We start from the raw sequence: 24,110 nt of genomic DNA, 5'->3' as shown, positions 1-24,110 counted from the left end.
TAAATTCTGATGTTTTTTTAATTTACTGTATAAAGTTGACAGAATACTACATGTATAGTATTGCAGTCTATAAATTTTAACCTAAAAACTTTATTACAGTACATGCCCTAACATGTCCAAAATGTCTGTTCATAAATGACCACAAAGTCTATTTTTTTATGTCTATTTAATGTGTTTGTGTGTGTGTGGCAGTTTCTGGCTGGCCGTTCAGGAGCTTAAGAAGCGGCCGATCCGCGAGGTGCCCAGTCGTGTGCAGGAGATCTGGGACGAGTTTCTGGCCCCTGGAGCCCCAAGTGCCATCAACCTTGACTCCAAGAGCTACGACAAGACCATGCAGAATGTCAAAGACCCCGGACGCTACACGTTTGAAGACGCCCAGGTCACACTGATGTGTTACATGTACTGGTGCAGTACTACAGGATGTGTTACATGTACTGGTGCAGTGCTACATGATGTGTTACGTGTACTTGCACAGTGTGAGGGGATGTGTTACATGTACTGGTGCAGTGTGACGGGTTGTGTTACATGTACTGGTGCATGTACTGGTGTAGTGCTACAGGATGTGTTACATGTACTGGTGCAGTGTGAGGGGATGTGTTACATGTACTGGTGCAGTGCTACAGGATGTGTTACGTTTACTTGCACAGTGTGACGGGATGTGTTACATGTACTGGTGCAGTGTGACGGAATGTGTTACATGTACTGGTGCAGTGTGACGGGACGTGTTACATGTACTGGTGCAGTGTGACGGGACGTGTTACATGTACTGGTGCAGTGTGACGGAATGTGTTACATGTACTGGTGCAGCGTGACAGAATGTGTTACGTACTGGTGCAGTGTGACGGGACGTGTTACATGTACTGGTGCAGTGTGACGGAATGTGTTACATGTACTGGTGCAATGCTACAGGATGTGTTATGTGTACTTGCACAGTGTGAGGGGATGTGTTACATATACTGGTGCAGTGTGACGGGATGTGTTACATGTACTGGTGCAGTGCTACAGGATGTGTTACATGTACTGGTGCAGTGTGACAGGATGCGTTACATGTACTGGTGCAGTGTGACAGAATGTGTTACGTGTACTGGTGCAGTGTGACAGAATGTGTTACATGTACTGGAGCAGTGTGACAGGATGTGTTACATGTACTAGTGCAGTGTGACAGAATGTGTTACATGTACTGGCGCAGTGTGACAGGATGTGTTACATGTACTGGAGCAGTGTGACAGGATGTGTTACATGTACTGGTGCAGTGTGACAGGATGTGTTACATGTACTAGTGCAGTGTGACAGAATGTGTTACATGTACTGGTGCAGTGTGACAGGATGTGTTACATGTACTGGTGCAGTGTGACAGGATGTGTTACATGTACTGGTGCAGTGCTGCAGGATGTGTTACATGTACTAGTGCAGTGTGACAGGATGTGTTACATGTACTGGTGCAGTGTGACAGGATGTGTTACATGTACTAGTGCAGTGTGACAGGATGTGTTACATGTACTGGCGCAGTGTGACAGGATGTGTTACATGTACTGGCGCAGTGTGACAGGATGTGTTACATGTACTGGTGCAGTGTGACAGGATGTGTCACATACTTGTGTGCAGATGTCACAGTGCTAATCATTTGTAACTGTGCTCTGACTTAAAAACTGCTAAAGACTTTGGCAGTGATAGTGGGAACTTTCAGTCTTACACCATGACCATGGAAGAGCATTTCATTTGTTGAAGGGCTTTGTGTGCCTCGGGGCTTTTTGGAAGAACATGTGGTGTTTGCGTAAATGAAGAGGTGCTTTGTTCTTCTGAAAATGATCAGTTAAAATGAATTCTTGGTGACAGACTACTACTGCCACTACTGCCCCCTACTCCCTCAGTTTGCCCTCTGCTGCTCCATTTTGCCCCTAGACAGCCTATACAGCCCACCAAAAGGCCCGTTGTGCTTCAGCATGTCCTCTGCTTTTCCCTGTTGCTCCAATTTGCCCCCTACAGCCTACTCCTGCCTAAGTTTGTCTTCTAATGGCCCATACTGCCCTCTGTTGCTCACTAATGTTGCAGTGTTGCCTTTACTGCCCTCTACTGCCCTCAAATGCTCCCTACTGCTGAAATTTGTCCTCTACTTGTCCCTACTGTTCCAATTTGCCCTTTACTGATCCAATTTGTCCATTACTTCCTTTTACTGCATTCTACTGCCCCCTATTGACCTCTACTTCCCTTTTGCTTCAATGTCCATGTTACCACCTCATACTGCCCTCTACTGCTCCATAGCACTTCAATTTCAATTTTTTTCAATATTTCCACTGACTTCTACTGCCCTCAAATGCTCCCTACTGCCCTATACTGCATCCTGCTGTCTCAATATGCCCTGTTCGCCCCCATACTGCCTTTGGACAATTACTATACAATTCTGTCTTTATATTTTGATAGGACTTCAAAGCAATATTATGTATGGTTTTAAGGATCAGATGTGCATTTGTCACAAATTTCTTCTCTCTTCTTCCTCCTCTTCAGGAGCACATCTATAAGCTGATGAAGAGCGACTCGTACAGCCGCTTCATTCGATCCAGTGCCTACCAGGAGCTTTTACAGGCCAAGAAGAAGGTAAAGTTCCTCAAAAGACTGGAGACGGCCATTTAACTACCCACCTCGAGCATGTCTGTGTAACATAATTCTACCCTCTACTGCTTTACCTTGCCCTGTTTGCTCTCTGCTGCCCTCTACTGCCCCTACAGCTCCATGTTTACTCCCTACTATCCCACTGTGCCCTCGTATACCCCGTATCATTGCCACTACTACTTTATTTTTGCTCTTTGCTTCCATTATTGCTACCTACTGTCTTAAATCTACCCCATCCTACACCCTGCTGCCCCAGTCCTGCGGCAGGAGGAGCTTCTGAAACAGGACTGCAGATGTGCAGACATTAATGTCATTATCATGCAGGAACATTTTCTCCACAGCCTGCAGGATTATGTGCCTTTTATATTCAGGTCAGCCTCAGAGATGTGTTAAACAGACTGCTTTATCATCTGTCTGATGTGGACTAAGCTCATGTCTTCACCGTCTCTCAGAACCAGAGCTTTTATTCATTTCTGTTTGATATTTTTACAGCATGTCCCTGTTACTCTCTCTGTCAAAGCTTTTGATCATTTTCACGTGGCCTTGTTTGAGTGTTCAGCTCTTTCTCGCTTCTGTCGTCTTCTGCATTGTTTCTTTTTGTTGGTGCTTTTTTGGTGGTTTCCTCTGTTTTTCTGTTCTTTGTGTGTTGTTTTCTGTTCTCTGGTCTTCTGAAGCGAGTTCTGAAGCATGTACACTAGGAACAGCAGAGGTTCAGAGATTTTCTTGTAATTGTGGTAAGTGTGTCATGCACAGATAGCAATGCCCAGCTTGGTTCTGCTAATTTGAGTGTCAATCTCAGTAACTATGCATCTAGGAGCTCATGCGTATGGGAGAGGGCAGGTAGCACGTTTCTCCGAGGGTGTTACACTGACCTGTGATGCAGCATGAGCAGCATCCTCATGGGGGGGCTTATGGTGAGGAATTTGTTTAAATAGAGTTATTAATGCCCATGTATATTTATTTCTGAATCAAAATATGTTGTATTTTAATAGTAGTTTTGCTTTGAAATGAAATTGTGTGCCTAAAGATAAAGAAGAGCTTCCTGGGTGAAGCTTCTCATGAAGCTGATGGAGACGATGGTGATAGTGTACAAAGCTTCATCAGGAATACTGTTAAGAATTTAAAATATCAAAGAGTTTAGATTTTTTTTTCATTATTATTCCATATAATGGAATAATATTCATTAATATTTCGTAATATTTATTAATATTTTCATATAATGAAAAATGAGTCCTTATATAAGCACGTGTGTCCAAACCCTTGACAGGATAGAGCAAACATTTCAAACATATCAACATTTCAACATAGACCAAAAACTAAATATACATAAACACAAGCACATCACCAGACTGAACTACGACCATAATTGTTTAAAACTGAGCAAATGGTCACAGTTTATGGTAGAGTTGTGTCTGGCCATGTTTTTTTTTTTGTTTTTTTTGGCTGTTTACATTATTCTGAGGTGGTTAATATGCAAAATTCAAATGAAAACATGAAAAATTAACATGAAAAGTAACGTGACTATTCCACACTCACGTGGCATTTTAACAAAACTGAACTATGTTCACATGTACCATCCATTTAAGAATATAAAATAATGGAAACAAGATAAAAAGTAGTTTTTTGTATTAAAAAAATCTGTAAATCTAGAATAACAAAAAAAGTGAGATAAAATGGTTACATTCATTTAAAAAATGATCTTTCAGTGTAAGTTTGGGGCAGTTCATTTTCTTCTAAAGCTGCATTATTAGCAGTATGAGCGATTAGTACGTATTTGGTCATTTCTGAGCTCAGTTACATTATGTTGTTATTTTCTTTACAGAAAAGCAAGAATTTGTTCTGAAGAAGTGGATGCTGGGTAAGTTCATCCTCAAACACATACACTATATATTCACATTACTTCAAATTTCATGTACATTATCATTGGTGTTACTGTCACTGGTGTAATGACCTGTGCTTGTAATACCAGTGACCACTAATAGTGACTTAATGATCAGTGACGTTCTTAAATGAAGAATATTGGTTATTCATTCAAAAGTGTCCTTCAGTAATACATTTAACATTGTAATCTTTGGCAAATCACAGTGCTATAAGCAGAATAACACACTCCATTGATGTTAAATGACCATGTGCTGTTATATGAAAATAACACGCTTCAGAGGGACAGTGGCACTGCCCCTGCGTCATGCCGCATCTGTTGTGTGTTATTACTTATTCATTCGGCAGATGCTTTTGTTCAAAGTAACCTTTTATTCAAAGAGAGTTCTTCCAATATATAAATAATTATTAGATTATTCAGTAATTTTGGTTCTTTCAAACACGTACTTTCAACGTTAAACAGAAGCAGAATTAGACTGAAAAATGTAGCAGAATTAAAGAATTTTAAATCTGAAAGTGTTTCAAGTATTAAAATATGAGTTATTTTTCTATTTGATATTTTTTCAACTAGAATCTGCATTTCAACTTTCAAACTTTCAAGCAAAAGTTTCTGTGTCTCGGTGTGTAGGACACCAGATCTACGATCATCAGGCCTCTACTTTCCTGCAAAATTGGTCACACCTCATCTGGAGAAGAGGAGCGTGTGATTTGTACATTACTGTAATCTACTGTGCTTCATAATAAACCCACAAGGAGGTAGAGCAGTCGAGTCATTGCATGTCTGATAAACTGAGGTAAAAGATGGCTTTATTTTCTTTCCATTGTTCATCATCTACTCATGAAAAGGACTTTTTTCCCACGGACTTGAAAACACATTTCCCACTTACTTCCTTAATTTTCACATATCAGCTTTAGCTGTGCTTTGTGAACTGAGAATAGGAATAAAATCAGTATATATAGTATCTATAAGCAAATATCAAACTCTTTATGACATTGTATAAACACACACACGCCATTGCAGTTGTAAAGCCATGTTTGAATGAGAAAAATACTTATGTCAGATGTAGTTGCCTCCAAAATGCTTTATGACACGTCTCATTTATTTTTATACTCTATTTATGAATATGTTGATTTGTTATCTGTATATTATTCCTTCTTTTTTTGTAAATTTCTGTACAAACTGGGGTACACAGGGAAAGACAAACTAGAAAAGCCAAATTATGGACAGAGCGTATTTTTTAATCCCATGCCCACCCTGATACATGTGTTTATTTTTTTATTAGAGAAACAACTGACCAAATACATGGTGTTTGTGGATTTGTGGAATGCAGCGATCACTGCCTCTGTGATGGGAATCTTTAAGTCATGTCATGTTCTTACAGAGTGTGTTAGTTGGTCTGATATGTTGATATGGTGTTGGAGTATGTGGATCTGGATAGATGCATGTTGGTGAATGTGTGTGGATGGATGAATGTGTGTAATGACAGATCACAGAACAGCAATGGAGTAGAGAATTCGTTCATCTTCAGTAAGCGCTTTGCCCACCACACACACACACACACACACACACACACACACATTCTCACCCAGGGGCAATGTAGTGTAACCAATCCAACTAAGGGGCATGTTTTTTGGGAGATGAGAGCAAACCCACTTAGACAGTAACCTGAACTCAGAATCGACCCTGGGACCCTGGAGCTATGAGGCAGTAACACGAACTGCTGTGCTTCTGGTGTAGAAAATAACAATATAAGTACAAACCAACCCTTAAGGAGGGAAGGAATAACTATAATGGGGTAGAACACAGAATAAACAACAAAACAGAAACAAAGGTTTTAGATCTGGGGCCATATTACAGAAACCTGTCCTAAATTAACACCTGACATGGCTAAAGAAGTTCTAGTTAAACATTTTCCTCTGTAAAGATGGAAAAACAAGACAAAGAGAATTGAATGCCAAAGAAAATTACATTTTATTTCCCTCAGTGGAATTTTTTTCATTTTTATTTTTGGCAGTGTCACAGCCAGTGAAGCGAGCAATTCACTGAGAAGCAACAGATCATTTGGGATTGGTTATTATTACCATTTTGGAATATAAATACAGTGCTATGCAAAAGGCTTAGGCACATCTAAAGAAATTCTGTGATGCCTTCAAAAACAAAAAGTTCCAAATAAGACAAAATTTCAATAAAAAATAGATATTTACTATGCCTCAGAATTTGTATAGTGCTATAAATATAATGCCATTATGGCTGTAAAAGTTAGTAAGCTAGATAATGCTAATTCTAAATGCTAAAATCACAGCTGTCTTTACACCAGAAAAGCTTCTGTAATCCTCTTTTCCTATCTGGAATTATGCAAATTAAGAAATATATACAGAAATGTAGATATTGTCCTAAACGAGGTCATGGTGTTTCTGTAATATGGCATCAAGGAGAAAACCCAGCTATCCCTGAGAACTGGCCCAGTGAAGAAAAAAGCTTATCTTAGAAGGTGAAAACATCTTGAATGCAGGTCAATTTATCATCATCAAATAAATATAAAATCATTCAACCAATATTTAGCTTTTTATGTCTAAATGTATTAATCTGTTGGCTGATAATTTAGCTTGTTTGGAGTATACATATTAATAAGAAATAAACATGTTGCGCCAATAATTTGATAGTTTTATAATAATTACATAATGATAAATAAGTGATCGATTTAACTATATTCAAGATGTTGTCACTTGCTAGGATTTTACTTTTTGCAGTGAGGAGCCCTGAGATCAGCACTCATTAGCTTAAACGTCTCCGACACATTTCTCTGGAGAGTCCTCGCCCTCACACCTCTGCTTACACACTGCTCTCTAGTGGGTGTGTGGGGTGTGACGGGTTGTGTGTACAGGTGGATGTGTTTCACAAACAGAGGTGGGTAGAAACACACTGCATTTATGCCATTGCATTTACAGCATTTAAGTAACTTTTAAATAAAATGTACACCTAAAAATTTTACTAATTTTTGTGGAATAATTTTTAAAGACTTAGTCTAATTTTACCCATCTTACAATCGGCCATGTTCTTCCAGCTCGTTTTTGAATTCAGTGAATGTTGTGCTCATCTTGTTTGATAGGGATTTCTAGTTTATTTCATTCAATATTTCTGCGAAATCACAATGACATCACTGTTCTAATGAAGTCACATTAGAGTGATCTAGTTGCTGTCTAGGTGATAGGGCTATTTGTATAAAATGTCTATTTGCGCCTGGAGGAAAATGGTCTTGGCCACACAGTGCAGCAGTTTTCATCCTTAAACACCACGAAAGAAAGAATTCTGAAGCAGAACGTCCCAAACCTGCATGTCAATTTCAGTGAAAATGTACAGTACAGTGGCAATATGGCTAGACTTGCACTTGATTAAAGAAGCAAACATATGCATTATTAGGGAAGTGTGAAGTCTGTAATTTAATGACATAGCCTCAAAAAAATGAAGTCTTCAGGCTATCACACTTAACTTGTGCTATAAGCTACTATCTAGTGAATATTTAGAGTAACTCTCAAATAATAGGTATTTGAGAGTCGACAAAATAACGTCATCCAGTCTAGCAGCTCGTGTTAAGCAGTTTTATACATACCTATGTTCAACTGTGTTCGATATGTTAGTGTGTTTCCCATCGCCAGTGAGGTGAACACAGTAGAGCTAATAACCAAGGTTGACAACCCAAGGTCTCAAAAACCACACAAAAGAGCTGAAAGCAGCACAAAAATGTGGGCACTGGGAAAGGGAGACTTTTTTCCTTCTTTTTCTCAGCCTTTGTGTGGGAAACAAGGACCACGGTCACCATGGAACACACACATTTCTGATGAACAGACATCATCCACTTCATAATCCTGTGCGTGTGCTGCTCCATGATTGCATGGCATCTAGAAAGGCATCTATTATTATTATTATTATTATTATTATTATTATTATAGTACATTACGACATGACAATTATATGAAACAGTAAAAGAATTCGAAGGAACAGTGTGTTTCTACTCTACCTCTGGCTGCATGTGTGTGTATGTGTGCGTACAGGAGATTGTGTGATGTATAATTGTGTATTGTGTGTGCAGGTGTGTGATGATGTGTGTATGCAGTACAGCAGTGGGGTTTGCATGCATGTGGCTGGTGAGTAGCTGGACATGAAAGTCTCTTTTGCAACGGTTCCTTTTACAAAACCTGAACTGAAACCAGACGATGTCGGTGTCAATCTGTGTACGTTTGGAGTGTAAAGGGAACACTGTGTAAACTCGATTCTTCTCCAAACCATTTCTTAAATATGTGATGAATTATGCATTCAGAACAGTATTAATTAAGATATCAGTGTATAAATAATGAGTAGGATAATACATACACTTACTGACAACTTTAATAGTGACACCTGTACACCTGCTTATTCATGCAGCAGCTGCTCAATCATGTGGCAGCAGTGCAATGCATAAACTCATATTCACATCAACCATCAGAAGAAGGAAAAATGTGATCTCAGTGGCTTTGACCGTGGCATGGTTGTTGGTGCCAGACGCGCTGGTTTGAGTTTATTTGAATATAAACACCTTGTTGATAAGAGAGGTTAGAGGAGAATGATCATACTGGTCTCGAAGGCTATAACTCCAATGACCACTCTTTACAACCACGGTGAGCAGAATAGCATCTCAGAATGCAGAATACATTAAGTCATGTGGCAGATGGGCTACAACAGCAGAAGACCGCATCGGGTTCCACTCCTGTCAGCCAAGAACAGGAATATGACACTACATTGGGCACAGGTTCACCAAACCTGGACTGCTGAAGATAGCACAAACATTGCCTGATCTTCTTCTAATCTTACACTGTCCAGTTTTTGTGAGCATTTTTCCCCATTCTGATGTTTGATATAAATATTAACTGAAGTTCTTGACCTGTATCTACATGATGTTATGATGTCATTGCACTGCTTGATCATGATTGGCTAGTTGGATGAATGAAGAGGTGTATTGATGTTACTGATAAAGTGGACAGTGAGTGCATTTGCATCACAGTAGGAGGAAATTTGCACTAAAGTTTTTCATACAGAGAGACTCTTTAAAACAGACACTTTCCACTTTTGTATTTCAGTCATACTTGCTTTAAATTTAATCCTCAGTGTTAAGAGGCCGAAACTGTTTTTTTTTTTTTCTTCTTCTTTTTTTTTTTTGGTTTTGTTTTGGGTTTTGTTGGGAAACATATTGAGGGTGTGTTTCGGTGCTCCAAGCACCATGTGAAGTCCAATCCAATATAATTCCACTATCAACTCTGTGACTCTGTAAATACATTCCAAAATCTAATAAAGAGATCTGAGGGGAAGAAAAGCGACCATGCCTCAGGATGCTGATGTGTCTAGTGCTGTTAGTGGGAAGTCACTGTAAAACCAGATATGAGCAGCAGAGGGCAGAAAAGCTTCAGTTTTTAAGTCCCTAAATTCAATCTGAGAGTGTGTGTCTGGTCTGAAAAGACAACACAAAGCCACACATCAAGCAATGATATACACAGTCACAAACTAAATGCTTGAGTCCATCATAATAAATCCTGAAAACTTTTACAATTCACCACTTTGGCTGAAAGTGATTCAGAAATTTCTTATTAGTAGTAACAGTCATTTTACCATGAGATGTAAATGTAAACTTAGTATTATTATTATTATTATTATTATTATTATTATTATTATTATTATTACTACTACTAACCCAGTATGAATATTTGCTGCTTTTAAAACAGAGTATTAACATCTTAACATCCATTTCAACACCCATGCATCTAGTAAGTAGTAGTAGTAATAATAATAATAATAATAATAACAATAATAATAATAATAATAGTCAAGTCTTGTGGGTTTTACTGTAATTCCTCTATATAGCTTGTATACACTGGAATGAAGTGTATACAACACATAACAGTACACAAGACTACAAAAAGTTCAAATAAACAGTGTGAGACAATTGCAGGACAATAAATACACAGAACAACACACACACAGGACAACAGAACAGTGCTGTGTGGGAAAGCTATTGCACAATGGACTGTAAACTATTGTGTAGTGTAGCAGCAATAATAATAATAATAATAACAACATAAAATGCCTTCTCGAGTACTCATCAACACTGCTTTATCCTGGTCAGGGTTGTGGTAGATCCAGAGTCTATCTCAGGACACTGAGTGTGAAGCAGGAATATATCAGGGCATCATACACATCCATTCATACACATATTCACCCCTAGGGGCAATTTAGAGTTGCCAGTCCACCAACCGGCATGTTTCTGATCCATCTAATTACCCAGAAACATCAGACACAGACATAAGATTTATTTTTCACCCACATTGAAGTCAGCATTGAAGAGATATATATGTTTCTTCATTTCTGCAGCTAAAGAACGGAGCAACTGCAATCTGTTCAGCTGAACTTTTGGTTCAAAAGGATTTAATTACATTGAATTCAAAGTCAAAGTAAAGATCAGTTTGGAATGAAAAATAACACAAAAGTCTAAAAGCATGATAAAAAAAATATACAGTAACTAATAATATTAACTCAGTAATTAAATATATAACCACAGAGCCTCATATAGTTTGGCTGATTGACAGATGTAATAACGTTCAATTTAACACCTCAATTCTTTCATTTATTGTGTAAGAAAAGTCTTTTGAAAGAATTTTTTTCTAGTCATTTTTTTCTGTTCTTTCAGTTAATAATTGATGGAGCTGTTCTGCAGAATAACACTCTCTTTCCTCATAAAGCATCTTCATCACATATCCTGATGTAATACATATTCTTAACTAGATATTTTTACTCTAAAGAATTTATCCTCTTAGGGTCTTTCACATTTCCACTCCAGTAACTACACGGAAAAGCATGCAAAGTGATGAAGCTGCTATTATAGCTATTATATAATGAAAGTAAAGACTGCACGTGTGGTTCTTGAGTTTAAAGAGCTTTCTGTAAGTGATAAAGCTGCCTCAGAGCCATGCAGGATCACGAGAATGTTTTATGCTCAGAGTCACGGCTTTGGAGACGAAATGTAACTTTGATCCTCCTCCCACTCGGAGTGACACATTGATGAGCGGCTGTGTGCGAGTGTGTGTGTGAGAGAGAGAATGTTTTAAAAAATGAAGGAGCTAGAAGTGGGCGTGTCAGAAGGAGAGGGGGGGTATAGAGGGATAAAGTCAGAGAAAGCAAGAGGAAAGGGAAGCAGAGAGAGAGAGAGAGAGAGAGAGAGAGAGAGAGAGAGTTGGTCTGATTTGTTTGGTGATCAGAGCCAATAGAAATCCTGCGGTTTGATAAGATCCACATGCGGGTGACGGAGAAGAGCCAGAAACAAGAGTTCAAACACAGCGGGGAGAGAGAGAGAGAGACAGAGAGAGAGAGAGACAGAGGGGAGAAGAGTGACTCAGAGAGACAGATAGAAAAGCTCCATCCTACTGAGCAGGACAGAAAGCGTGCAGAACAACACTTGTGAAGTTCTCCTCAAACTTCTGGAGACACAGAGGCATCACTTCAGTGACGCGTTCTGATCCTGACAAATCCTCCTTCTTCCATGGGCATCAGAGCAGCCTTCAGTCCACGACCCACCAATACACCAGCACTCTCTCCCTAACCACTGCCGGAATACACACACACACACGCACACACACACACACGCACGCTGAGAACTGGACCACTGCAGACGAGAGGTAAGTGATCTTCTTTAAGAAATGGTCTTTAACTCTTCTGTTCAACACACACTCCCAAAACACACACACACATATACATGCTGATATAAAAGACTGAGAGACTGCATATCACTTGTGTATGTAAGTGTATGTGTGTGTGTGTAGAATTTAGGCAGTGTTTCCAGCAGAATGAAGATGCATTCAGGATTAAGCGTGTAAAGGATGGAAGAGTCAGTCATGTGTTTTAGTTTTTCATGATGAAGTCAATATGATCAACCAAAACATCTATATGAGCAATTCCATTTTTATTGGGAGGAAAACAGCTCAGAGTGTGTGTGTGTGGGAATCTGTGTGTTCTGGTGGGAAGAGTGCTAAAACGGTTAATGATCCGATTAATGATTTGTGTTTGCCGGGGTCCGTGACTGCTCCACCTTGCACTGTTGGGCAAAGCGGATTTGGCCTGGTCAGTAATCTGTGTTTTCAATTTGGTTTCCATCACAAGCCCATAGGGTTAAAGCGGCGTGCACAGGGAACTAGCACATGTACTGTGTATGTGTGTTGTGAAGCGCTGAAGTAGTGACCTTCTCTGCTGAAATGCTGCATCACAAGCAGGTTATTAAACTGAATACATATTTCAAATGGAATTGGTTTAAATCTAAATTAAAATGTCTGCCTCATGCTTAAAACTACTTCATATAATGTAGCAAGGAATCATGGCTAGGTCATATACCAATACAATATTGATAGAATAATGGTGAAAATTCTATCACAACGCACGTGTCTTGGCTATTGCAGGACCAGGCAGCTGTATACACTTTAAAATACAGTTGTATCTTCTTTTCTATGTTAAAAAATGATTTTGTTCAGAGCTTTACAGCACTACAGTTTTGTCAATTCTCCTAAAAGCAAACCTAATTACTTTCATACATTTTATTTACATAAATAATATAAATAATATTTGTAAATTTGATTACTAAGCTAATGGAAAATGTTATCAGTGTGAAAATTAGAATATTTTTGACTAATTCAAAACCATAACAGACCAATGTGATGTCCCTCAATGATCCAAAGTTCCAGCTCGACACTAACTAACATTCTAAAAATTTGTGTTATTATTCTGACCTTTAAAAATGTTGCTGAAATGTCACAAAAATGCTCTCAGAAAACAAAACCGGAAAGATCTAGGCATCAAAACATCTTCAAAATGTTAACCATAATGCTCAGAAACTGTTCAGCTAACCGCCATTTTTTCAGGTTCAGTATAGGAGTAAATACTGGAAATCAGTTTTGACTCAGAGTTTGACTCTGTTCTGATGTATTTCAGCTTACTGTGTGATTTTGGTAATAATTGTCATCGCTCAGCTAATAGAGAAAGCTAGGCTGTAATGATGTAAAAGAAATAGTCTGAAATGGTCTGAAAACATGATGGTATTCTTTGTAATGTTATTACAAGTTTGATCACACAACGCACAAACATTTTGGAAATATTTCTGTGAACATTACCGTAGCCAAAAAGCACCATTTTCTAAATATTACTTAATTATGTTCTGACGAGACCCAGAAACCTTCACAAATTAAAACACAAGTTTGTAGAAATGCAAATCTTAATATTCAGAAAAGTCTCTGCTAACCTCTAACGTAAGAGTTAATGAGAGGTGATCAGATTTGTCTCGCTGGACTCTGACTCATTTCGGCTCGTTATGAAAATAAGTTGTATACCTTGGCAGTTAATTTGATTAATGAATGATCTGTAATGGTAGCAGAGACACGAATGCTGTTAGCACATAACTCTATGCTTATTACAGTACAGTGAGTTCACAGATGTAGATTATATCTCAATTAGATTACAGCCTCACACACCGCACTTCAAGTAGTAAGTCAACATTGGGAAAGGAGAGGAAAAGAAGTCCAGCTCTTTAACCCCGCGCTGTGTAGAGTGTTTGGAGAAAGCAAGAGTGTTTGGTTAATAAAGCTCCTTTACTGCTGTGATTAAATCTGTATCAGAGGCGCTCGGCCATAGTTAATGAGGAGTTTTATAGCGATGCGTCCCAGGTTGAAGAGCTGGATTCAGTCTGGAAAGATGTAACACAGCGTGTGTGTTCTAGCTTCAGAGTTGGCTGCTTGCTGGAGTCAGATATAAAACTGAATTAAAGGACACTAGTGGTGTCAAATAGACATCAATTCATAATGACTATCCAGTGTTATTTCATCATTAATGCTATCATCAACTCTAGTGAGGTTCAGACAGGAAGTAGAATTATCTTAATTTTTGCATGATTCACTTAGGTTAATGTAAGTTAAGCATTTGTATGTTTTAAACTGAAGGGACACATGCATCATACCCAGCATGCAACAGGTATCCTCAGTTTTGTATTTAGATAAAACATAATACCAAAGCAAAAAAAAAAAAAAAGGTAACAATTTTTGTCTCACTCTCAATTCCATTGTTACCTATAGGAACTTTAGGTTTCCATAGACATTTTTTTTGTCTTTCTGACCAATTTACCAATTTTTACTAGTTGATCTACAGTCACAAACAGCCCCCTCTTCAGGCTCCACTAAAGCACCCCACCATTGGCCTCAGACAGAGGGTCATGATCAGGAGGTGGGGCAAAGTTGTGGCAAAAAAATGCAATGCCCAGCCCCATTAGACCAATTTGGGAAACTCAGGTTGCTGATGATCTACAAAATGACACACGGCACCCTCTTCAGGCTTCACTAAAGCATCACACCATTGGCCTCAGACAGAGGGTCACGATCAGGAGCTATGGCAAAAGTGTGGTTCCAAAATAAAACACTAAAGCCCAGCACTTTTGCTCAGTACGGCACCTTTTTAAGTCACTGGGTAAAAGGTCTAAAGAGGACACTACCTCCAGTCCTCAAGTGACCCCTAATTGCTAGTTCATGGTAACGCGTTGCTTAGTTTTGAAACTCAAGGCTCTAGCAAACCCACCTGAGCTCCGTCCTTATCTGGTGTGGTGGTTAGCACGTTGGTTTATGGTGCTGAAGGTCTAGGGTTCAATTTAGCCTGTTGATGCTGTTGGCAGGCCCAAAAACAAAAGACAAATATACCAAAAAAGTAAGTCTAGTGTGAGCTTGTATGGCTCAGTGGTATAAGTGACCCAGGTGGTGGTGGTGTAGGAGTGTTCTGGGTTGTATCCTGGGCTGGCCTGTGAAATTGAAATGTCAGAGGGTGCATGATGAGGGTGGACCTAAAAGAGGTGGGGAAGGACAGTAAGGGTTATAGAGCATGAAGTTTTAAGAACCACAAAAGGCCAAATAAATAAGAAGCCTGCCCCTCCTCCCTCTCTTCTGCACTGCCCCAACAGGGCCCATTCCTCACCATCTCTCCTGTTCAGGGGTCTCACCACCAGCTCCTCAGCCAGTCAAGCCACCATCCCTCAATCTCAAGGCCACCCCAAGAACCACCACACCCAAACACAGCCCAACCCAGACTTGAACCACCAACCTCAGCATCACCACCAAGTTACAAGTGTTTTTACATTGTACCACCACAGGCAATTAGGAAAAACTTGCTTTTTTGGGGGCTTATCTTGATAAATCAGACGGAACAGTCAGTAAATGATATGATATTAAAGTGGGCATGTCCAGTCACTGCCTTCAGCTACTGTTGCACCATAAATGTCTTGTCTGACTTGATCGCAATCCATAGTCCAATCAATCAATCAATCAAAGGCTCATTTGCAACCGTAAAGTCATGTAAGTGACACTTTCACAAACAGGTCAGGACTTGAGACTTTGAAAAGCCACTGTGGAAGCATCAGGAGTGACCAGACCTGATTCATGTGATTTAACAGTCTTACATGTTACAGGTATCTCAATGTCTTCTGCAGGCTGCTTCAACCTGGTGATTGATGTCTCCAAATCCAGACACTACATTCACCATTTATTTCTCTCTCATTCTTAATCAGGGAATTTGATTGGGTGGGTGCATCATGAGAATAAGAGACACATGTTGGTTGAACATATCTACCAAATGTTGACCAAAATGTATATGAGTCTAGACGTGTTTGTAATGAGGTACAATGAGATAGTGAGCGCGTTTATTCTGTGTAGGTGATTCCGTAAATCTCCTAAATGCCTAAATGCTGGAATGTGTCGACACACTGTAGAGAGATGATATGGCTTTCGTGGTACACATTATGGTTCGCGAACGAAGTGCTAGCAAAAAAGATGTGCCAAATTGTTTAACAAAGAAAAGGAGAAAAATGGAACAATTAGTACAGATTATAATTGAGCTGAATGTTGTGAGAGGTAATGAAGTCGGTCAGTGTTATTACTCACAATAGCCAAAATGCTCTCAGAATAATAGTTCATTGAGATATTGATACCACATTGTCTTGTGACATCTTGTGACTCATCTGCTTTCACTATCTTTTCCAAAGATCACAACTATGTATAACAAAGATTTAAGAAACTCACACTCTCTGTTTCTTTTATTTTCCTTTGACATCAGCTTTTAAATCTGGTGTAGTGATAACATGGGAAGGCAAACTACATACATAAGACAATGCATTTTAAACATTTATAAACTTTTAATAATGTGATATAAGAACGATCCAAGACATCAGTACATACACAGCATAGACACTTTTTCTATCTAGACATGTTGGTCCAATACTGTCCCCCGAAATTTACAGAAATAATAAACTTTTTGCACATGTGACCAATCGGTTGGGATATTTTTCCTGTATTACTCACTGACTCTGTATTTTTTGAGTGAGCGCAGGGGAATTCTAATGAATCACTACGGTATAGATGATTTCCGGTCATCCAAGTCTCTTTGAATGCGTCAGAGTAATAAGTTAAGCTGAGTGGATGTGTTTCATAATGTTGAAAGCACCTCATCAATCACTCAGGGTTTTGGAATGGATGAATATATAACGCACGTCCAGCTGAGCTGTCTTGATGCACATTATTTTTGTACCTAAATGATACATGCAAGAATTTTTATTAAAGCTCAAGCTTACTGTAAGTATTAAGCATGATGATGTTCCTGTCGGCGACCTTCAGAGCGTCTGAGTTCTCGTTATTGTGTATTTAACTTTCCACGTTGGTGGTTTACTCAGCCTGATAAAGCACAGGGCACCTTCAGGAGCACAGATCCCAAACACACACATTCTTCAATATGCAGCACACATGCTCAGCACACTAACACACTCTTAGAGATGCTGTCTGCTACACTAAGTACATAAGTCAGAGTAGAGATTACTGGTTTGCATGTGTGTGAGCAGGAGGAGGAGGAGGAGGAGGTTGATGTGTGTTTCTCAGCCTTTGTAGAAACAGCACACTCAGCTGGTGGCAATTATGGAAAGTAGTCTGTGTGTGTGCGTGCATGTAGGGGGTTATGGGAGTTGTTTTGGGGTGACAGGGGTGTGTTGTGGTTGCATGCCAATGCCCCAACAGCCTAAGGCATACTGAGCGCAGCCCCATCTACTGTGGAACATTAACACACCTCACGCTTGTTTTCATAGCAAATGGGCTGGAATCCACGCTGGTTTAAAGAAATGCCCGAGCTATGATTGAGCGTTTGATAATATACTATTAATCTGAGGCCTGTCTGTGCCGGCGTATTATTTACGGAAATAACTCCGGGAGCTTGCGTTACATTTTTCAAACACGCGAAAGAAAGACATGTTGGCTTTCAAAACCACATTATTATCTCAAATGAGCAACGCGGAAATATTTCAATCTGCCTTTTCCCCCGCAAACACAGGCTCATTCTGTTTGGAACGGAGTCACTAAGGAATTCTTAAATACTTCAGAACCTGCATGCTTAGGGTCATTATTCGCTTGATAAGAAATATCTCAGAGACGCCGTGTTACTTTGGGCCGACTTACTGAACCGGGCCTTATCAGCAGTGTATTATAGAGTTAAATAGCTTTACACAGAGTGCTGGTATCCACCTCAGCATGGATCAAATGGAGTAAAGCCTCTGAATACAGATAACTGATGTCTCTCAGGCAATGAGAAGGACAGAGCTAAGCCTCATGCAAACGGTGGCTGGGGTGCTGGGGTCAGGAACCAGCAGCGTCAGCCATTTCAGGGAGAAAGTGGAGGGCATGACCTTTGGGAGGGGTGGAAAAGAGGGCTAACAGGATAAATAAATTTCCTATAAGGTTTAATATACGACTATTAGCTAAATTATCCTCCACTTTGGATTTGGAGGAACCCTTAAAGACTCCATGTAGAAAACTAAAGCAGAAAGAACAATTAATCAACTGATGAACACAGATAACTGAGGAACCATGATGGAGTCTCGATACTGTTGCTAACTGACTTCATTAGTCTCTCTTTGAAAAGCTGACACTATTGTTTATTCTCAATTATTATTCTCTGTTCTGTTAGACATTCATGACTAAAAACTCAGAGATCTGGGGCAGATGTAGCAGGGAGAGAAATTGGAGGAAAACTGAACCTGAAGGCAGAGCTGAAAGCAGCTTCCCCTCTCCTCTGACCCTCCTCATGGCTGCTTCAACAAAGCAGAGAAAACACAGCACGGGTCAGGTACTTTGGGATAAAATCTACTACTCATTCATTAGACCTGACCTGCTGTTACTCTTTAGCCCCCAAACCTGATCTGGAATCAGGTTACACGTCACTGTTTTCCATTTTTAAACCTTGGTGAGTTATGTGAGATCTGACCCATGATTGATTTTTAAAAGGTTGCAAAATTAAAGTGCCACTTCTCCCGAGCATACGTCCAGTACACTTAATACAGAGGACTGAGCCGTGCAGCGATGAGAGATTGGAGTGAAAAAGAGGAAGACAGAGTGGGGGCTTGTTCTCGTTCAGATATACGAGGAGCCTCCGCTGAGGCCATGGTGTCACGGCAAAACTTTGGAGGCCAAGACACGCTGACGCGGTGACTCAGGGGCGCATTCATCATCTTTTGTGCAAACATCCACGGCCTGCCAGACCACAGACTCACAACCAGCTACTTATTTTGACAACGGTTAAGAGCTCCTCTGAACCGCCGTCTGAAGAGGAGTTCCAGTTATGCGGGGTTAACCGGAGAGTCAGCCTAAAGAACAGACAAGGAAAAACACGGTCATGCTCGAGTGAGGCTGCCCGACAACACCACAACGCCTTTTAGGCAAGAAAAATTCTAAAGCAAGAACGTTTTATAGTCTGAAATATTTAAGCTCAAGCACAATGTGAAATAGATATCAGATGGTAAGCGATAAGCTAGAGAAAGGCTGACCGAGGATGACCGTTTAATTCTCTCATGAAAAAAACACATTTTATAAATGTTTCTTTTCCAAGACTGAGTCAGCCGTGGAGCTGCCACATCTGCTGCAAAGATGTCCACGTGATTGACAGATAGCTTTCTCTCGTGCCTGAGATGTAATCATCCTCTTTGGTCCTGCTGCCCGTGGACAAAGTGACAAATTAAGCTTAATCTGTGTCTTCCTGCCCTCTCAGGAAACAATATGAAACTCGTAGGGAAAAAAAAAGCACAGAGGCTTAGCTTGACCCCTAGAGACATTCCAACTCATGAAAAACATGATGGAAGAGCGGGGAGGGATGAGAACAGTGGGGGATGAACGTCACACTTTAGAAGAATGGCTTTTGTGAAATTTGTGGCCCAAACACTTTATGGCGCGAATGAGATTAATGAGTCAACTCAGCACCGTTTGTGCCCACTCATAACGCTGCGGCGCCTTCAAGAACGTTTACATATTCATCGCATTTGTCACCAGCAGCCTAAGCAAAAGGGGTAACTGTTTCTCTGGAGGAGTCAAACTCACTGCAATCAACTTCCTTTGCTCTCTGTTCTCGCCTAGGCTTCCCTCGCTGATTAATGAACGTGTTTATTTTAACGACGGCTTTTTAAACTGACAAATTAGCTGGCCGCGGTAATGGCTCAATTAAGTTAATTTCGTCCTCGTATGACATTCATTTCCTCTTTTGCTCTAAGAAAGCAAACAGCGCAGCATTTGATGAAACTGTAGTTCGTGAGACATTTTGGTGCAGGAATACATCAGAAACGACTGATAAGAGGAATAGTTTTATTTAACCATGAAACCATCAGGAGTTTTATTAGTTACACTTTTTAAAGTAGCCAATAATAGGAGTTTTAGATTTTACAAGTCACAGATGACTACATACAGCACACAGTTTACCTTCTTTTTAAACAACTAGCTATGTCATTTTATCAATTTTAGCTATGCTTAGCATTCCTGAGGACCCATGCATAAGAGCTGACTAGAGACTAGCTGACCATCATGCTTACTTTAGGTCTTCACTAGCATTACAGTAGAATGTGTTAAAACCAGTGCACAAACAGATCACCTCAACATTTGCAGTAAGGATCATCAAATCCTGTTAATGCTGAGAAACACAACCGTATACACACAAAGCTAATATTGTTAAGCATTGTAACTTGCTACAGTTTAATTTCAGTCTAAAGCTAATACACATGATTAAGATCTTTGGTCATCAAAAGCATAATTAGTCACATCTGTACTGCTGGAATCAAACTGCCTAGTTTATATCCAGATCCCCTTCACCTAATCCAATTCTTGACTGTTTATCATAAACCTCACTTTGGTGTTAGGTTTGGTTCAAACTCTGAAGATCAGAGCATACCAACAGACCTCAACAAGTCCAAAGCTGTGGATAATCCATCCTGCAAAATTTAAAGGTTTTCTAATTCCCAAAACATCTGAGGCTAGTCATGGAAGGCGTAATTAGCTGATGAATTGGCTCAGTTGTGTTGGGAATTAGGACTCGTTGAACGTTTGCAAATCAGTCATCAGTTGGATCAGATGTGGCAGATCTGGGAGTAAAATCTGTCATATTGTAGATGTTTGTGTAGCAGTCAGTACTGCTAGCCAGTTCTAACAAAGCTGATGTGTCCAAATGATGTTTTCTCCTGGCACCAACTGCTGGAGCTGTAGTAAAATCCCACTCCACTTTCAGTGAACCCAGCGACAGCAGAATTTAATGGCTTCCCTGGTAGGACACACCTGATTCAACTAATCAGTTAATTACAAAGCCCTTCATTGGTTGAATCATGTGTTAGGTTGATGGAAAAACATTTTGAAGAAGGTCCCCAGGCATATGAGTTCATGGATAACTGTAATTACCGCACATCTGATATTCTAATGACACTAGTTACCATAATCATTCAAGGAACACACTGCAGTGTGCCAAATTATCCTGGTGAGACTAGATCAAGGCCTCAGAATAGTATATATTGAGCTTTGCCAAAAACATGTTAGGAGCATGGTTGTCAAAGTAAAAGCTAACTGTCTTATGGAATGTTGTGTTTGGCATGGTTATTCGATTTGTAACATCTTAGAAGTTAAACAAAATTGTCAGTGGGTTCCCAGGAGTGGGACTGGGAACTTCGATGCTAGTGAATGAAAAAAAAAAACAAAAAAAACCCTCCATGTCTCTCAAGGAGCATTGGATTCTGTATTTAGTGCTGCCCATTTGAGATTGGATCACCACGGACAGTGAAAGGGATGTTAATATTTACACCTGAGCTCTAAAGTGTTTCAGATGTGTTGAGTTTAATTCAATACCTAATCTAACACCAATTAAGGCTTACATGAGCTTGGAATATTTCAGTCATATATTAGATTATAAGCTCTACCTCACACAGGCCTGAAGTCCCTAACTTTTCTACCAGCCCTTCTGTATCTCTTAACTACCTGGTTGTCCTTAAGGACTGGAGCATGTGCTAATGCTTGTCACTTTCTGTCTCTCAGGATGTGCTGTAAGCTGCTGTTTTGGGTTCTCCTGGCCGGTGTGCTGTGTGCTGCGTCTGAGAGTCGCAAGAATCGCCCACAAGGCTCAATCCCATCACCGTACAAAACCAGCTCGAACACATCTGATCGCCGTGGCCGGAAACAGGAAGTGCTGGCCTCCAGTCAGGAAGCCCTGGTGGTGACGGAGAGGAAGTACCTGAAGAGCGACTGGTGCAAGACGCAGCCTCTGCGGCAAACCGTGAACCACGAGGGCTGCCTGAGCCGCACGGTAATCAACCGCTTCTGCTACGGCCAGTGCAACTCCTTCTACATCCCACGGCACGTGAAGAAGGAGCAGGAATCATTCCAGTCGTGCGCCTTTTGCCGGCCGCACCGCTTCACTACGCTCACTGTGGAGCTGGACTGCCCTGACCTGCAGCCACCCTTCCGGCACCGGAAGATCCAACGGGTCAAACAGTGCCGGTGTATTTCTGTTAACGTGGCTGAATCTGGGAAACAGTAAAGCTTAAAGACTATGGCAGCCTGTCTGGGATGTTGGACAAAAGAAATATATAAAATATATATATGACAAACTTTTTTGTAGAATTTGGTACCTAATATAGGCAGAGTCAAAAGCTGCTAATATTTTTGAGATGTCTGGAGCTGTCCATATAATAGGACCGCTTTTATTGGTGTAGTTCTTGTCATGTGTTTTTTTCTTTTGTGTTTGCATCTAAAGTTTGCATCTCAAGACTGATGCTTTCTAAAATGACAAAAAGACTTGCTGAAGGAGAAGAACAGAACAACACCTTTCTCTAATGCTGCCTATAACCACCTGGCCTGTACATTGTTGGACAGAAATGCCACCCATTGGAGAAAAAAAAGCTGCTGAAAAGTAAAGCGCAGTGTCTGAGTTGCATTTGGATCTTGTCCTAATCTGATCACTCTGCAGCATCAGACACTATGTACAATGCAGATATAGCAAACTTTCTTTGCCAGTGTTTTGAGGGAAATGAGGTGGTGTAGCTGCTGGACTGTCAGTAACAGGACAGGTGGGGACAGAGACTTGAATTGGCCAATGATGCTGCTTGCAGTTACTTCAAATTATGCCTTATTCAATGAATATAACATGTATTACTAGACCGAGTTATAATAGAGATTATATATGATGATGCTACACTAAAATGTATATATCTAGAGAAAGAAATGACCTCTATATTAAAATCTATTTCAAGTAGAATTCTGTTTTCGCTTTGTCTTAGAAAAGCCTGGCCATCATTATATTTCTACACACATTCACCTTTATATTATTTAGAAAACTGTTCAACCGTGAGGTCAGCTTTAATCCATCAAGTAATGTTAAATTAACTGACACCTGTATTAATCATTTGTTTCAATGCTGATTAATGAACACCTGCATTATTGTTTATCCTATGGCAATGAAAAATATGAATTAATTTATACATTAAATTGCAGTTGGTTCATTAGCTGTATTCATAACCAAGGTTAAACTGTGCGTTTCTACAGTGACCCAAGTTCAGCTGGTTTTCAGCATTTAGTAAAATTGTGATTTATTCTTTTCAGGCAATGATTGAATTGGTAGGTAGTTCTGACAGGAATTCAATATTTACTGAATATTTACACAATCATTAATATATACAAGAGTTAACTACTTTGATATTATTTATGATTTATTAACAGAAACTAGTAAAAATTTAGTTAAAGGAATTTTGTGACATATTGCCAGTTTTTCCATGTTATTTATACATGTTGAGTAATATTTTAGAGCTGGGGTGTCTAATCTTATCCACAAAGGCCCAGTGTGGGTGCAGCTTTTCATTCCAACCCCAAGCAGGAGCCACATCTGATTCCACCTGTAAAACCAGCTGAGCTTGGCTTTCAGAAGACTCAGGTGTGGCTTCTGCTTGGGGTTGGAATGAAAAGCTGCACCCACACCAGCCATTTCCGGATAAGCTGGACACCCCTGCTTTAGAGCATCTCTACATTTTTCAAGACATGATGTGTTAATGTGTTGGTGTTAAAATAGTGTTTCATTCAAATGAAAGACCAAACCCTTAATTTATTTATCTCTTTATTTTACATAAATTATGCTATTTCCAAAAAAAAAAAAATACTCAAACAAAAAGATACAAACAGTTATTGCACGTGGGCAGACCCTCCTTGCTCTTGAACCAGAGTGACTGACACTGAACACATACATG

At 39.8% G+C, this 24,110-nt stretch overlaps 2 protein-coding genes across 7 annotated transcripts in view; both read left to right on the top strand.

Annotated features, from left to right (window-relative positions):
• The window catches only part of rgs7b (regulator of G protein signaling 7b), a 118,619-nt gene extending 108,779 nt beyond the window's left edge, over positions 1-9,840 (top strand). For 4 of the 6 annotated variants that reach the window (XM_053238602.1, XM_053238603.1, XM_053238606.1 and 1 more), the window contains exons 15-18: positions 193-379; positions 2,506-2,595; positions 4,433-4,468; positions 5,117-9,840. In XM_053238602.1, coding sequence (XP_053094577.1) covers positions 193-379; positions 2,506-2,595; positions 4,433-4,453 — 298 coding nt within the window. In that variant the 3' untranslated portion in view covers positions 4,454-4,468; positions 5,117-9,840. Of the gene's footprint in view, positions 1-192; positions 380-2,505; positions 4,394-4,432; positions 4,469-5,059 lie in introns of those variants that run through there. The other 2 variants (XM_053238604.1, XM_053238607.1) reach the window with 2 other exon arrangements.
• Positions 9,841-9,988: 148 nt separating this feature from the next.
• Positions 9,989-23,726, top strand: grem2b (gremlin 2, DAN family BMP antagonist b). The gene is made up of 2 exons (XM_026915641.3): positions 9,989-12,189; positions 21,910-23,726. The coding sequence occupies exon 2, from the start codon at positions 21,911-21,913 to the stop codon at positions 22,409-22,411; it is 501 nt and encodes a 166-aa protein (XP_026771442.1). The 5' UTR covers positions 9,989-12,189; position 21,910; the 3' UTR covers positions 22,412-23,726.
• The last annotated feature ends 384 nt before the right edge of the window (positions 23,727-24,110 follow it).

The sequence above is a fragment of the Pangasianodon hypophthalmus genome, chromosome 12 (genome assembly GCF_027358585.1).
Source record: "Pangasianodon hypophthalmus isolate fPanHyp1 chromosome 12, fPanHyp1.pri, whole genome shotgun sequence".
Taxonomy (NCBI): Eukaryota; Metazoa; Chordata; class Actinopteri; order Siluriformes; family Pangasiidae; genus Pangasianodon; species Pangasianodon hypophthalmus.
Note: the sequence above shows the minus strand (reverse complement) of the source record. Positions and strands in the feature narration are given on the sequence as shown.